General features: G+C 40.8%; 2 protein-coding genes across 8 annotated transcripts in view; both read right to left on the minus strand.

Moving 5' to 3' along the window:
- The window catches only part of NSRP1 (nuclear speckle splicing regulatory protein 1), a 36398-nt gene extending 22022 nt beyond the window's left edge, over positions 1–14376 (minus strand). The window contains exons 1-2 of one of the 2 annotated variants that reach the window (XM_039507692.1): positions 14191–14376; positions 10677–10764 (exon numbers count right to left, since the gene is read on the minus strand). In XM_039507692.1, the coding sequence (XP_039363626.1) occupies positions 10677–10764; positions 14191–14240 (138 nt within the window). In that variant the 5' untranslated portion in view covers positions 14241–14376. Of the gene's footprint in view, positions 1–10676; positions 10765–14190 lie in introns of those variants that run through there. The other variant, XM_039507693.1, reaches the window with a different exon arrangement.
- A 1273-nt stretch (positions 14377–15649) lies between these two features.
- Positions 15650–16890, minus strand: part of EFCAB5 (EF-hand calcium binding domain 5) — a 63347-nt gene continuing 62106 nt past the window's right edge. The window contains exon 21 of one of the 6 annotated variants that reach the window (XM_039507678.1): positions 15650–16148. In XM_039507678.1, coding sequence (XP_039363612.1) covers positions 15934–16148 — 215 coding nt within the window. In that variant the 3' untranslated portion in view covers positions 15650–15933. The remainder of the gene's footprint in view (positions 16149–16890) is intronic. The other 5 variants (XM_039507677.1, XM_039507676.1, XM_039507680.1 and 2 more) reach the window with 5 other exon arrangements.

Consider the following 16890-nt stretch of genomic DNA (forward strand, 5'->3'; position numbering starts at 1 on the left):
TCATTATTGTACACTATCAGAAAATCATGGTGATATAATAATGCGGTGCCATGTTTCTGGCTGAGTTCAGAGTACCATCATAGCCCGAGGAATGGAAGGTTTGACAAAATGCTATCTGTTCACTGTTGTTTTCTCTGAGGATGCTGTTATATTTAACTGGATCCATGTGGTTATGAAGGTGGACAACAAGAGCCACCCTGTTTGACAACTGTGCATGGAGAAGGTAGTGGTCTGCCAAGAACAGAACAGTGATTTTTGCGTTCCCTATGACCCCCTCCTAAACTCAAAAACACTTCGGGGCCATATGTGTAGGATTGGATATTGTCAGTTGGAGACACAAGGTGGTCAGTTCCAATAAAAAGTTTGGGATGATAGCATGAGAGATGTTGTCTGCGAGGGTGTTGAACTCTCTGAAGCGAGTAAGCCTTGGGCTTCACCACAATAACTGTCAGCATACCTCTTGGTCACTCCAGGACACCTTTTATCTCTGGAGGTCTGCCGTCAATTAGTATGTCTATGCTGATTTTAACCGTTGACTCACAGATTAAGTGGATACATTTAAATTTTTTTTTTTAATCCCTGTGGATCCTCTTTTCCTTTTTAGGCTGGATAGAATAAATAATAATGTGAGATTCATTACAGGAGTTCCCCATAGCCTCCATTTTAAGGGGCAGCATTTCTAATGTTATATTGTTATAAATGAAGGGAAGGGATAAGATGCAGGGCTATGAAGAACAGAAAATAATTTGGGCCCAAAGTAAGAGGACATCTCTAATAATAGATGCGTTCCAGGATATAAAAATGTGTTACAGTACTATTTCATTAACTTGCTGAAGTCATTTTAATTGTGGACATTCACAAAACAAAAGCCAGTGGAAGCCAAAGTCGATCCCCAAAGACAGCATAATTAGAACATCATATTGAACTTGTGATAAATAAAGTGGTGGCGTAGCTCCCTTTGATAGACAACCAGCCAGCCAATTAGCTGTCTTGGTAGCTGTTCTCAGCTTGCTTTACCTGTAAAGGGTTAACAAGCCCACAGGTAAAAGAAAAGGAGTGGGCACATGACCAAAAGAGAAAATGGGAAGGCTAGAACTTTTAAAAATGGGAAAGAAACTTTCCCTTTGTTTTCGGGGCTGCAGGGACACAGAGTAGCAATGCTATAAGCAGAAATGCTGTGTACAGTTTGAACCAGGTATGAAAAAAAGTATTTTCCATACCTAGAAGAAATAATTTGGATAGGGAATATTTAGTTAGACGCTATCAGATTCATTTCTTATTTTGGCTTGTGGATCTCCTCTGTGCTAACTCCAGATGCTTTTGTTTGCTTGTAACCTTTAAACTGAACCCCCAAGAAAGCTATTTTGGGTGCTTAATTTTTGTAATTGTTTCTTTTTAAATCTAGCAAAAAGCCTAAGTTCCAGATGTATTTTTTCCCTTTTTGTTTTTAATAAAATTTACCTTTTTTAAGAACAGGATTGGATTTTTGGTGCCCAAAGAGGTTTGTGCATGTTGTTGGATTAGCTGGTAGCCACGGCTAATTTCCTTTGTTTTTGTTCTCAGCTCTTCCCGGAGGGGGCGGTGAAAGGCTTGAGGGTACCTCACAGGGAGGAATTCCCAAGTGCTCCTTCCTGGTTTCAAAGGGGTTATTTTTGCATCTGGGTGGTACCAGCGTTTACCAAGCCAAGGTCAGAGAGAAGCTGTAATCTTGGAAGTGTAATACAAGCCTGAAGTGGCAAGTATTAATTTTTAAAATCCTTGCAGGCCTTCCTGCAGAGGTGCCAGAGTGAGGATTCAGCCCTAACCGACCTGTTTACATTGTTTCTGAAAACCCTACTGTATATATATTCCATACATTTTAAATACATGATTAGTTAAATATAAGACAGGACAATATCCAAGAAACTGGCAAGGGCAGCTATCTCACTACATTCAATGACCTTGTCTGCACTATGACAAAAAAATTATGTTTTAACTCAAGTTAGCTATCTCAAAGTAAAATCCTAAAGAAGACAAGACATCTCATATTTCACATGAATTAGCAGGTCAAGTTAAAGACTACTGGCAAACCTAGTCTTTAACTTGACCTGCCAACTCATGCGAAAACTACAAACTGCTTTGTCTTCATTAGGATTTTATCTTGCGTTACATAGCTTGAGTTAAGAGTTTTTCTAGTGAAGGCAAGACCAAAGATTACTGTATTTATAATCTGTGATCCAGTTCTTAGTTCTTCTCACACCACATCAGGAATCTCAGGATTTGTCTCTCATTCATACTAAGGCCGTGTCATACAGCTTTGGCAAAAAAAAGGAGCCTTAAAGTGGAAGTAAATTTTAGTTACACCCACTTTAAGGCCCTGTTATATTGCTAGAACAGCGTAAAATATCACGAGAGCTTATCTAAATGGAACAGGAGTACTTGTGGCCCTTAGAGACTAACAAATTTATTTGAGCATAAGCTTTCGTGGGCTACAGCCCACTTCTTTGGATGCACAGAATGGAACATATAGTGAGGAGATATATAGACACATACAGAGAGCACGAAAAGGTGGGAGTTGTCTTACCAACTCTGAGAGGCCAGGTAAGTAAGGGCTAGTCTACACTTACCAGCCGGGTCGACGCGGTGAGTTCAACTTCTCAGAGTTCGAACTATTGCATCTAATCTGGATGCGATAGTTCGAACTCCGGAAGCGCCGCGGTCGACTCCGGTACTCCACCACTGCAAAAGGCGGTGGCGGAGTCGACCTTGGAGCCGCGGACTTCAATTCCGCGGCGTCTGGACGGATAAGTAGTTCGAACTAGGGTACTTCGAATTCAGCTACACTATTCACTTAGCTGAACTTGTGTACCCTAGTTCGACCCCCGCCCTTAGTGTAGACCTGCCCTAAGAGAAAAAACTTTTGAAGTGATAATCAAGCTAGCCCAGTACAGACAATTTGATAAGAAGTGTGAGAATAGGGGGTCCCCCATGTAAGTATTCCCACACTTCTTATCAAACTGTCTGTACTGGGCTATCCTGATTATCACTTCAAAAGTTTTTTCTCTTACTTATCTTACCAACTCTGAGAGGCCAGTTAAGTAAGAGAAAAAACTTTTGAAGTGATAATCAGGATAGCCCAGTACAGACAATTTGATAAGAAGTGTGAGAATACTTACACCGGGGACCCCCTTGTAAGTATTCTCACACTTCTTATCAAACTGTCTGTACTGGGCTAGCTTGATTATCACTTCAAAAGTTTTTTCTCCTACTTAACTGGCCTCTCAGAGTTGGTAAGACAACTCCCACCTTTTCATGCTCTCTGTATGTGTCTATATATCTCCTCACTATATGTTCCATTCTGTGCATCCGAAGAAGTGGGCTGTAGCCCACGAAAGCTTATGCTCAAATAAATTTGTTAGTCTCTAAGGTGCCACAAGTACTCCTGTTCTTTTGGCGGATACAGACTAACACGGCTGCTACTCTGAAACCTATCTAAATTGGGAAATTTACTGGAATAAGAGTGTCCACACAGGGAGTTATACTGGTATAACTATGCTATAGTTCTGCCAGTGCATTTCCTATGTAGACAAGCCCTCAGTGTAAAGGAGAAGCAAGACTGCAATTTCTAAAAGTTGCTAGGACAGGGAAATCTGCATGGAGGGATCCTGAGTGATACGGAAACAGACATTTCACTTGCTGTAAATGAAGTCTCAATTTGCACCAAAGGATGCTCTATTAAACTCCATTGACAGGAGCAGAGCAAGTCCTAGGTGAAGAGGAATATAGGGAAGAAGTCCTTTTGAGAAAACAAGTCCTTTTCAGAAATAATTTCTGTTCTGCGTTATTGTTAAAGACTCAAATGATTTATTGCTATAGTCTATGTGCCCAATAAAAGGCTTTCCTAGTGGTACGGGAAATTAAAACAATTTTAAAGATTTTAACACTGAAAATAGTGAAAGAACAAATTCTTCCCTTGCTATGACAGCTACACATTAGGTTTTATCTAGTGTACTAGAATTAACAAGCCTCCTTTCTTGCTTTATTATAAATGACTAACACTTCATTTAAAGGGGATTTCTGTCCCACTAACATGGACATTTTGTTTAAATGAGCAAGCCAAAGGACTTCTATAGTAACTTACTCCCACTAACCAGCTTGGCTACAGCGAGCAGACTTTATAAGACATTATCACCTTTCAAATCCCTTCTAACAGATGCAGCAAGGATGCAGGCAAAATCTTAATGAAATATGCATAGTAACATTAAAAAAAGGGAACACAAGTTTGGTATCTAATATATAATCACAATGACCAAGTCAGGTGTGCAGATTCCCCAGCATGGACTTTATTAGAGTTCAGTTATAAATACACAATCTTCAGACATTCGAGATGTAGTTCTGACTGATAAAGTAGCAGACAGGAAATGAAACCCCTCCCAAATGCTACTCCTTATCTTGAAAAGCCCTGAAATTATTACTGAACTAATAAAGTAATTTTGTTTAAAAAGAAATGATTTTTTTTTATAAAGGCAGTTGTGAGATTATTGCTTTTTGCTGGTTGTGTACCATGCTAACATAACATGGTAAATTCTGTATGATTTGTTATAGTGGAGTCTGGTAGTAAGGACGTAGTTAAAGAGTATTTCAGCCTCCATTACAAATCCTTTGGAGGAAAGGGAATTTAACTTAAGCTTTTGTTTAGTTATAAATGTGACATTAAAATTTGCAATCTTTACTTTTCACTGTTTTGTTTTTATATGTAGCATATTAATTAAATGACTGAGATGCTTTCATGAATTTCAGCAAGGCTTTACAGACAGCATCAATTAATATTACCCACATGCATAGAAAAATGTTTCTGAACAATAGTACTTGGTTACTGAGAGATGTAATGCAAGTCCACAAGCAGTCTGACTGAAAACTAGTAATTTTCCCACTCATCAATTTCAAATTGCTGAGGTCTCTGCAGTTGCAGAATTTTACACGGATTCTACATTCTACACCAAAATCAAGATGATTAAATCACTATTTCATTGGATTTATTTTTCTCTCCTCTCATTCTGTGTAGAAGGATATGTATTGGAGAGCAAGGTGATCCTGGGGCTTGGCTTCGGACACCTGGGTTCAAATCCCTGCCACAGACTTCCTGAGAGACCTTGGGCAAGTCATTTAGGCCTGGATCCACAAAGGAGACTTAGGTGTTGTGATGCTGAGCTTCACAGAGTGTAGCTTTTAGAGGCCTAGAAAAATCACCAGAGTAACACTGAGATCCACAAAGCCTGACTTCAACTCCTATAAAATGAATGAGGAGAGATAGGTGCCTTAGAATGTGATGCACAAAGACTGCATGGTAGGCAGGGAGCCGCCTAAGCTAGACAATGGGAGATGCAATGAGAAGGGTGTGTACTTAGCCCCACCCCTCTCTCTGAATTTGGTGCCAAGTCCTGGCTGCAGGGAGGCACCTATCACTGTTTGAGAGTCACAAACTGGGGGGAAGACAGGCATTCGGCTGCCAGGGAACTGCCACCTTGCAGGTGAATGCCCTAACCACTAAGATACAGAGTCATTCTAACTCTTGCTCTGGCCTAATCAATATTTAATTATTCAATTATTTAATTTAAGTGGAACAACTTCAATAGGAGAGATTTAGGGAGATCCACACCACAACATTCCATAGTCTAGTGGTTGGGACACTCTCCTCAGGTGGGCAGATCACTGTTCAAATCCCTTCTCCTCATCAGGCGCAGGGAAGACTTGATCCAGCCGTCTCCCACATCCCATGTCTCATAGACTTTTAAGGACAGAAGGGACCATCGTGATCATCTAGTCTGACCTCCTGTACATTGCAGGCCACAGAACCTCACCCACCCACTCCTGTACTAGACCTCTAACCTCCAGCTGAGTTACTGAAGTCTTCAAGTCATGATTTAAAGACATCAAGTTACAGAGAATCCACCATTTACACTTGTTTAAACCTGCAGGTGACCCATGCCCCTGCTGTACAGGAAGGTGAAAAACGCTCACCACTCATCTAAGAGTTGTAAAAGAAGTCCTCCTCCTCTTCCCCCTGGCTGTTTTGTGTGGAGTTAGGCTACCTCTGAGCTTGCCTACTGGATCGGGCCCCGCTTGTGACTTAGGTGGCCAAACACCCATCTCTCCCCTAATTCGTGAATCACTCTGGGACTTAGGTGCCCAGTCGCCTAGAGTAGGGCTGCAGTGCACATGATCAGAGACAGAAACATAGGCACCTAGGGAACTTTTATGGCAAAAACTTAGGCATCAAGTGAGTTGAGGCGCCTACAGGATTAGCTGAGCTGGAGGTTTGTGAATCTCAGCGGTGCCTAAAATTAGGACTTAGGTGCCTAAATACGTTTGTGGATCCCACTCTTGGTCACTCTGTGCCTCTGTTTCCCTTCTGTAATATGGCATTGCTACTTCACAAGGGCAGTTTGTGAATTGCTCAGAAACTACGTGAATGAGGGACCTCAGATAGATACAGTGTTTCTTTTCCACTTGGGTTTGCGCTGTATTTTCCCCTCCACAAGAAAAAAAAGAATTCAAGTTTAGCTTTAGAAAACCAACAGTAATATTTGGGTAACATATCTCACCTACATTGAAAACTTTTAGAGTGACAAGTGGAGTGAGCATAATATTAAAATAATTAAAACATTTTTTAAATTAGAGTTTAAAATTCACAGACCGTGGGCATGATTAAAATTCTCAGAAGTAAATTTTGGTTGATAAAAACATAACATTGTAGTTAGATGCAGAAGGTAAGTATTCTGAAGGTAGCGTTACAGTATATTTATCTTCTCTTTATCTATAGGACAACATTTAAAGAGGATAAAGATCCTGCTTTAAACTCCTTTGTTATATAGCAATTTAACAGTATGTTCCTAAGATAATCAATTATTTTTATTTGTAAAATACCCAGCTCTATCCACCACCCATTAGACTATTGTCTCAGTGCCTCAATGCCAGGAGCACACACTAAAAACTGTAATTTGCCTGGATTGCTGCACCCTCTGCTGGAGCAGGTAGAAATTATTAAGTTATAACTATTTTTTTTTTTTAAAGTGGGCTGGATAAATTTAAACATCTTGTATTTTAAACATACTAATTTATTGGTTACTAGTAAGGCCATAGATTAGTCAGACTAATAATACAATTTCCTTTTCACCACTTAGTTACTTTTTGCAGTTTGGACAATAAAAAAAATTAATGAATCAGTTTTGTTTATAACCTGTTCTCTTTCAGGTTCTCTCTGCTGCAAAAACTGGATGGCAATTACTGTTTACATTGACTATTTTGGAACAAATTATTGATTTATATTGGACTTCTGATTTTTTAACATTTTATTTTAAAAATCTAAATGTTGACTCAAATTTGAGTTGACAATATTTTCTTTAAATTAATGTGCTGATACTTTATGCTCAAATTATTAAGATAAAGGTAAAAGAAAATGTAATCTTCCATCCTCCTTAAATGTTAAAGGGATATGGATCCATTTAAAAAAAAAATCACACTGCAATCTGAAAATGTGAAAACTAGTACTGTGAACTGAAAGGGAAATAACTGTTTGTAGTTTATTTACTCTGTATTTGCTAGCACTTTGTGTATAGCCATTTTCACTGTTTCTCCTGCATAGGCCTCAATCCTGAAAACAAACGTGCTTCACTTTTACGAGAGGAGTCCCACTGAAGTCAACAGGAGAACTTGTGTGTATAAAGTCAAGAGTAAGCATAAGTGTTTGTGGGATCCAGATGTCAGTTGCAGCATATGAAACTACTTTAAACTCACTTCTTGAAAATGACTAGATCTCAAGCTGCCAGTGTTGCCTTAAACATGTAGTACCTCCAGAATACTTGTTCTCAAAATTCTTCACAAATGTCAACTAAATAATCTTCAAACCACCGTGAGGCAGGCAATATATTATTACTTCTAAAATACCAAGCATGACAATCCGTTTTTAGTTACCATAATAGTAACTTAGGGTATGATTCTTTACTATAATCTGCTAGCCCCTGAACTTTAATGGAACTCCACGTGGGTACAAGGAATCCATGACAGTGGATCTTAAAGCAGCACTGGGGCCTTAATTAGAAGCTCTTCCGAAGTTAGGTTCTTTAGTTTCAGTGACGGAAGAATTTGGGAAGAACATTTATATTATTGGCATAAATAGGGATTTCTTAGGAAGCGATTGCTCATTGAAATCTAACAAATTTGGAGATCACAAGGTAACTCTCTTGCTATATTTGTGCTGTATGTTAGATTTATTAGAGAAAGAAGATATGTGCTATATTTATTAGAAGAATAAGAAAATATGTTCAGCAAATAAAAAAAACTAAGTCTAAGTACTTGAACGTTCTTATGTCTTATAAAACAAGCTCTCAGCTTTCCATGTGGTAAAGAACTTGTTTCAAGGTGCTTTCTCCATCTTGATTTACTTTTCTTTACATACAGCAGCATTAAAATGATGGAAACTCTCAGCAGATATTTTTTCCTTCAGACCACAATTTAGTTTAAAAGCTTTGTGGTGGCAAATTTTTTAGCCTATTAATTAAACCTTTGGGTTTTACCTTCTCCTTGACCTGTTATCTTCCACTTACATAGTGTCAAATTAGAAAAATTTAAGGACTTTGTGTGAAATCTTACTTCCACTGACTTCAGTAGGGACAGATTTCATTCTTGATTTGCTACTTTTCATGTCACTCATTTATTTTAAATTGATAAAAACAGGATTGTGTATCAAATATGGAAAACTTACATATATTTTAGCAAATTTTGCCCTAGTAAACATTGAGACAGACTGCAGGAATGTTTTTGAAGTTTCTGAGGCAACTTACAAGCAAATTGTGAATAGGATGCTTAGTATGTTTTTCATTTTAAACTTCTTACAGACAGCATTGTTATTGGCAAATTAATTCATTTTCATAGTTATATTGTTCTAAACTCAAGCTGACAGCAGTTACATTTGTCAAAACAAAACAGTCTTGATTTAAAATGTGACATTTTAACATAATTTTCCCCAGGTCTCAGTTTGAGGTTTTAGAGCACAAAATATTGTCATAACAGTAATGACTGATTATCTGAGACAGCTGCCAAAATATGAATGTTTAAGCAACACTGTGAAACCGTAATGCCAATATAGAGCAATTTTTAAAGGATTTAAATTGATTGGATTGCTGAGATTTTCACAGGAACGTAGAGGAAGAACCAGAGTACATGTTTAGGTAAGTCGTGTACTAGCAGTACTGTACTGTACATGTCCTAATGCTCTACTTGAAATGTCATGGAAGTCATCATCCAGAAATTAAATTGCATCATCAAGGAAAAGAAATACAAAAAGTATATGGCGTTCTTCCATATCCCAATCAACTAATGACAAAGCAGGAATTCTTTAAACTCTACAAAGTTTAGATTTCTAGAAGATCATTTCACTTCCTAATTATGCTCCATGCCAATTATGAACTCAATTTTTATGAATGCTTAACAAAAATAAGCTGTCAAGGAATCTTTGTGAGGTTTGGCCCAGATCCTGCAAACATGTCCTTAACTTTACTCTCACAAGTAGCACCACTAAATTAAATCAGACTACTCACGTAAGTAAACCTAAGTGTGTGGGTAAGGATTTACAGGATTGGGACCTTTGTTTGTAAAATTAAGGATAAACAATAATTCATCCTTGTGTTTAATCCAATCTGTTTATAAAAACACCTTGACTAGTGCACTTACTTCATTCTGTTCCTGAGACTTATGATACATTTCATCTTTTATTTTGCCCACATGTATAATATGTTCAACTTGCTCACCCAGCCACCAAACAAGTCTATGGAATATTTCCCTTTATACACAGGAATAGAACATGTCAAACAGAGTTACAAACATAGGGATATAGTGTAATTTTACCTGTGTTTTTCAGAGTATAGACTCATAACTCACAAGTGACAAACCTGTGATAAATTATACTCCTTTTCAAACTATACAAAGTAACTTCAAATGAGTATGGCATAACCAGACAACTCTCAGGTGCACAATTCTGTTTCTTATCTATTGTGTTAAGATAAATGAGACTCTGCATACACAACAGTGCTAATTTTGCACTGTTTTCATTAAGATCCAGATAGGACTTCAAATGAAGCTGGATTAGGCTATTAGAGCACTGATTTGTATTTCAAAAATACCTAAAACAACCCTTAAAACAGTGCAGAATTCTGTGAACTTTAAACTGCACCATGTTCTTCAGAAATACCCCAGAGTACACACATTTAGAAGCATTAGTGTAGAGTTATTTTAAATATAGACACAAGCTGAAGAAGTGAGCCGTTAAAGGTCTTTTGAGATTCTGGACGTAACAGTTCCAGAATAGCAAAAAATCTATTTCAAAGAACCATTTGCCTACAGAGAAGTTAGGTGCCTTGCTCAAGATCACACAAATCTGTAGCAGAATCAAGGAAAGAACTCGGAGCTCCCCAGGCCCAGATCTTTGCTTTCACCACTAGATCATGCTACTCAAAAAGGCATTTTTGGAACTGAAATGTATATTGAGTTTGGACTTCTTTTGTTATTAGCAGGTATCTGCCCATAAAATGTTCCCAATCAGTATTCAGCTCAAAGTAATCCTCCATTTAACGTACTGAAAAGCAGCAAATGAAATGTACATTTCAGTGATACTCTGGAGAAAATTATTGATAACTAACCTCCTCATCAGAGTCATCTGCAAAGACTGAATGTTTCTTCAACATCAGAGTTTTCTGCAATGCTTTCTTGGGCAAAATAAGCCCATATCTGGAGGAAAAGGTTAGAAATTACCCTTTTATTATTATTGACAATAATACAGTAATATATGTATTATATTCCAAGACAAAGAAAACCACCACCCAATTTTAAAAACAGAAAATAGCATACTAGCAAAATCAGCATCAGTGACACTCTTATTGGGCATAATTTAGGACGTTATTTGGTACAATGTAGCCAACCTTGTCAGCCATTCATACGCTTCTCCTACAGCAGTCTTTATGCTTTTTTCCATGCCACCCACTCTGCAGTCAATGCCCTTTCCAGAGCTGGTCCACAAAGCCAGTACCTTCTCACTTAAATCCCTCCTGAAGGCCTACTTCTACCACAAGAAGAAACTAGCTAGGGGTCTTTATTCTGCAAAGGATTAAACATGGGTATAATCTCATACACACACACCTCAAAAAATAATTTCCACCAATAATCAAAATGCACAGATAAGTAAGAAAAATGCTGCTTGTGAATTTATTAGAGTTTAACAATATTTATTTGTATACTTTGATGTGATATTAACAATTTGTGTTGTAATGGTTATAAAGTTTTAACTTTTTGAATCTCAACATCTGTCATTAAATAATTATTGTCTGCCTCCTGTCATCTAATGTCCCATAATTTTACGCAAGTGTGAAAATTTAAATTGATAAAAATAGAAAAATAGTTAAAAATAAAATTGCTCTTAACCGATGAAATTTTAAAAAAATAAAAATCAAATTCTGCCAAGCCTACAAATAAGCATTTGTCTTTCTTGAGAGATTATTTCCACTCTTTTGGGAAGGGTTTGTTAGCACAGAATGTTGCTGCATGTTTCCTCACCAACACAGGATACTGTGAGCACATCAAATCTGTAGCTGCTCCCTACAGAGGGTTCCTGTAGACCAGTGGTCCTTAACCAAGGGTACAGGTACCCTGAGGGTACACAGCAGTCTTTCAGGAAGTACATCAACTCATCTAGATAGTTGCCTAATTTTACAACACGTGACATAAAAAGCACTAGCAAAGTAAGTACAAACTAAAATATCATACAATGACTTGTTTATACTGCTCTATATACTATACGCTGAACTGTAAGTACAATATTTATATTCCAATTGTTTTATTTTATAATTATATGGTAAAAATGAGAAAGTCAGTCATTTTTCAGTAACAGAGTGCTGAGACACTTTTGTATTTTTATGTCTGATTTTGTAAGCAAGTAGTTTTTACGTGAGGTGAAACTTGGGGGTACGCAGGACAAATCAAACTCCTGAAAGGGGTACAGTAGTCTGGAAAGGTTGAGAGCCACTGCTATAGAATGTCAAATCAAGTTCAAGGTCTCAGTACTATTCTCAGGGAATGCAAAGGCCTGGGCCCAGGCCATCTGAAAGATCACCTATTATTATTTATTACTTGTACTGCAGAAGTACACCAGGACCTAAAGATCCAGAGTGAAGTCTGCAGTTGATAACCCCGCTCCCCTGCACAAATGAACTCTATGGTGTAAGAAACAGAGCTTTCTCAGGGGGCTGGTCCTGGACTGTGGAACAAACTCCCACAGGAACAAAGGACAATCCCAAACCTCACCACCTTCCATTCCAAATTAAGGCACACCTCTTTGACTGGCCCTCCTGTACACACAAAACAGGTACATTAAACAAAATAAAAACCTACCAATACAAAACACTCCATTGTACACACAATTCCCATCCCCCAGCAGAATAAGAGAGTAGGAACTGCATGTGACAGATGTTAGTCATGCCACTTAAGGCACTATGGAAGGTGCTCTGACACTACGGGCAGGTCTACACTACAGTCAGGATCTACGCTCTGAGATCGATCCACCGGCAGTCAATTTAGTGGGTCTAGTAAAGACCTGCCAAATCGACTGCAGATCGCTCTCCAGTCAACCCCTGTACTGTACTCTTCTCGGCCTCCCCCACAAACCCCCGCTCAAAAACAGGAAGAGTAAAGTAAGTTGAGGGGAGATTTTTCTCCCATCAACCCCCCACGGTAACGCGACCTAAGGTATGTCAACTCCAGCTACTTGAATAACGTAGCTGGAGTTGAGCAGCGTAGGTCAACTTACCACGGTAATGTAGACATAGCTTAAGGTGACGAGTGCAATAGAAGTAGGTAGGTAGACAGGCTGTTTGACCAAATTAGATTTGGGAAAAACAAACTTTTACCCAATGGTATATTTCTATTAATTTGGTGCAAGAAGCTTCCAGGCTAAACAGTTGTTTTTAAAAACAAAAACATTCCCTTGCAATGTTTGCCTTCTCCAAAGTTGCCCTGAGACCCTAGAGCCCAAATTGAATAAAACAAAACAAAGTGATTTTGTTGATTTCCAATTCTGTTGCCCAAGCTAAGGGAAAGACAGAAAATAATTGAACATCTGGATGGGGAAAGGGAAACTAAGCATTAAACCTCCTTTGAGTTTAATCATCCCACTTGGGGGTCACTGACATGTGGACAGAAATTGGCTACAACAAAATTGTAAAGTTTTTAAAGCAATTTGTAAGTCTTCTGTTTATCACACAGTCCCAGGTGCAGATTGTTTCCGAGCATGCCACAATCCTCCACACTGTTTTGTAGGGGCCCACATGAGTAACCCTATTGCCCGAAGGTGATGTTTTTAAGAGCTGCCCCACATCCTCATTCACCCTCACCATCCCACCCCGTGCCCCCAACAGCATCACCCTATCTCCTTCCCCAACAGGACCCCAGACTCCTCACCAATCCCAGGCCCTGGTGACCCCCTCTATGTCCCCCTGGGGCCCTATCCTCTCAGCCTACCACACAGGATTCTATAGCCCAAGGCCACTCCCCCTCACTGTCATTCCCCCAATACCACATCCCCCCCAATTGGCCCTCACATCCCCTCATCTCAACCCCATTCCCTATGTCCTCATAGGCCTCTCCCCCAACCTCCCCCCCACTACCACCCCCCCAGCCCCATAGCCTCCCATGCCCCCATGGGCTTCTCCCCCACCCTCCCCATGGCATCACCCCCAGCCCCATAACCTCCCATGACCCCATAGGCCTTTCCCTCCCCCATGGCATCACCCCGCAGCCCCATAACCTCCCAAGCCCCCAAGGGCCACTCCCACACCCTCCCCATGGCATTACCCCCAGCCCCATAACCTCCCATGCCCCCACGGGCCTCTCTCCCTCACTGCCCTCCCCCATGACACCACCCCTCAGCCCCATAGCCTCCCATGCCCCCACGGGCCTCTCCCTCTCACTGTCCTCCCCCATGACACCATCCCTCAGCCCCATAGCCTCCCATACCCCCACGGGCCTCTCCCTCTCACTGCCCTCCCCCGTGCGCTTCTTTCGCCCCCCAACTCTGCCCTCCCCCACACCGTCACCCCCAGGCGCTTCTCCCCTCCCCGTCCCCAGAGTCTCCCATGGGCCGTCACGCGCCCAAACCCCGCTCACTGCTTGCTCGGCGCCGCCATCTTGGGGTCGGGCGCGCTGCGCTGCTGCATCCGGGCACCGCCGCCTCCCGCGCGGCACTGGCAGGCGGGCGCCGGTTTCTCCTCACGCGAGGCCTCGCGGGGCGGGGCGGGGCGCGAGCAGCCTGGCAGTCAGGTGCGAAGCGCGTGTAGGGGGGAGTCTCCCGCGGGCGAGGTGTGAGGCGGCCAAGCTCAGACTAGCGGCTCACGGGGCGGGGGCATTTTATCCTCCCTAGGGCCCGTCTCCGGGGTCTCGGACGCCGCCAGCCATGTCAGAGGAGGGGAGTTCGCGTTCGGTGGCGTTTTACCTGCCCGCTCCCCAGGCGTGACTGTCTGCACCAGCGGCCAGAGCAGTGGCGAATCGGGACTTGGCGTTAGGAGCCCAGAACCGGGCCTGGAAACAGCCTGAACAGGGCCACAAAATGCGGTGAGATGTGGCTGCCTCCAGAGTCCGGCCACAGATGGTTTCCTTTTGGAGGAGAGCTGACCCTTTGGCAATGTAAGAATCACGCTAGGAGGCTTTCTCCAAGCGCTGTTTAGCCTAGCACAGCGGGGGTACATACAAGTACTGGGACTCTGCTTTTCTGAGTCTGATCAGCTCTACCGTAATGAAGCTCCTTTGGCTGCTGCCTGCCTCACACTCAGCTGTGCACACGCTAACCTGCAATGGACCTTTGGCTCCTCCAAATTGTGATCCAGTTCCAATGCAGTGCAAGGTTCAGATGGGTGACAGCAGCACAGGCAAGTGTAGCTGAGATCTTAGTTTGGTTCAGTCACCTGAACAGGTGGAGACACTGACCTAGACAAAGCCCTGGTGTGTTACCTGACTCACTGAAGCAAACCATGTAATATATAAGCATCCTATCTTTTTTGTTCCATTCATAAAGCTTAGTAAATAATTTGTATTCACAATGGATTGTTTGTGAGCATCTTCTGAAGGGACAAGTGCTTGTGGCTATCAGTATAATATCTGCAAAGACATTGTTCCTAGAAATATCACTGCAAGTGACCTGAAAAGCCTTTCCTCCAACAAAAATATGAAACCCACTTGCCAGTTAGAAGCAGCTATCAGATAATCACCATCATTTTATATGGGGAGGTTAAAAACAACCTGCAATCTCAAATTAGAAAGTATTTGGTAGACATCACACTTTGTCAACTAAAAGAAAAAGAAGTTTAATTTCCCAACATTTTATTCAAAAACTGATTTCTGCCAAAAGATACTTTATTGCAAAGATGGAATCTTGCAACAGACCAGTAAAGTTTGCTGTAAACAAGCTTTAACCCAATAAGAAAACTCCGATCACATTAAAACTAGAGGGATTTTCCTGAATAAATGTACTGCCCATTGGGAGTAGCTGAAAGTATGCTCTTCAACAATCCTTTCTAGGCTTAAAGTGAGTTTGAAAATGTCATTTTAGGAAAATGAATCTTTGCTAAATACACAATTCATAAGGGTTTTTTCTCTTATTTATGAATCATGTAATGTGGTAGACATACAAGTTATATTTTTCCTCCTGTTTAATCCTCTTCTCGTCAGAATTAAATGAAAACCAGAGAGTATTCTCTTGAGTTTAGAATGACCCACCTATGCTATCAGAATTGTTCCTTTTAACATTTCTAAATAAATTACTTAGATATTCCTAATGCTTTTCTACACCTGTTAAGCAATTTATGTTTATTAGCTACAAATAGCAAATGTAAAGCCAAACATTTCAAAGTAACATTAAATAATAGAATCACTAGGGTTAGAGGACAGCAAAACTTCTGTTGACTTATATGCAGTCAGGCTGGGTCTTGGAGTCAGAGATGCTAAAGGCGAATCTTGCATATGCTGTAGTTCCTTTGTAAGCTCTATTAGCGTTAGACAGGTAAGTGCCCAGTTGTACAGGTATTCAGCTGGAACTGAGTTATGCTTCCACACCTCTTCTCTAGGTACACCTAAAACAAACAAACCCATAACACAGAAGTCCATTTCAAAATTAGGGCCAGTGCTCTAGCATGACCCACTAGCATAGATCCCTGTACCCATGTGGAGTCAAAAAGCTAGTGGAATATTGCACAAGCTCAGGGGCTCCATACTAGCAGATTCTGATGCAGAATCATGACCTAGAGCTTCTCACTTAGGGCAGGTCTACACTAAGAGCGGGGGTCGAACTAGGGTACGCAAGTTCAGCTACGTGAATAGCGTAGCTGAATTCGAAGTACCCTAGTTCAAACTACTCACCTGTCCAGACGCCGCGGAATCGAAGTCCGCAGCTCCAAGGTCGACTCCGCCACCGCCTTTTGCAGTGGTGGAGTACCGAAGTCGACCCCGGCGCTTCCGGAGTTCGAACTATCGCGTCCAGATTAGACGCGATAGTTCGAACTCCGAGAAGTCGAACTCACCGCGTCGACCCGGCTGGTAAGTGTAGACTAGCCCTTACTGAAGAAATCCGAAGTGAGCATCCCAAGAGTCAAACTGCAGTAGGAAGTTCCTACTTTAAGACTTGAACTACAACTATACTTTCTAGCTGGATGAGAATTAGTAACCATCATCCACTGCTATTGATTGCCCAACATAGCTTTTCTGCAATAGAAACATACTAATATTCCATGGCTGTTTATAAAGTAGTAATTTGCCTTTTCAAGCCATTGAATTTGCTTTACAAATGCTATAGATTTTTTAAAATGAGACAAGCAG

The sequence above is a fragment of the Mauremys reevesii genome, linkage group 20, assembly GCF_016161935.1.
Source record: "Mauremys reevesii isolate NIE-2019 linkage group 20, ASM1616193v1, whole genome shotgun sequence".
Taxonomy (NCBI): domain Eukaryota; kingdom Metazoa; phylum Chordata; order Testudines; family Geoemydidae; genus Mauremys; species Mauremys reevesii.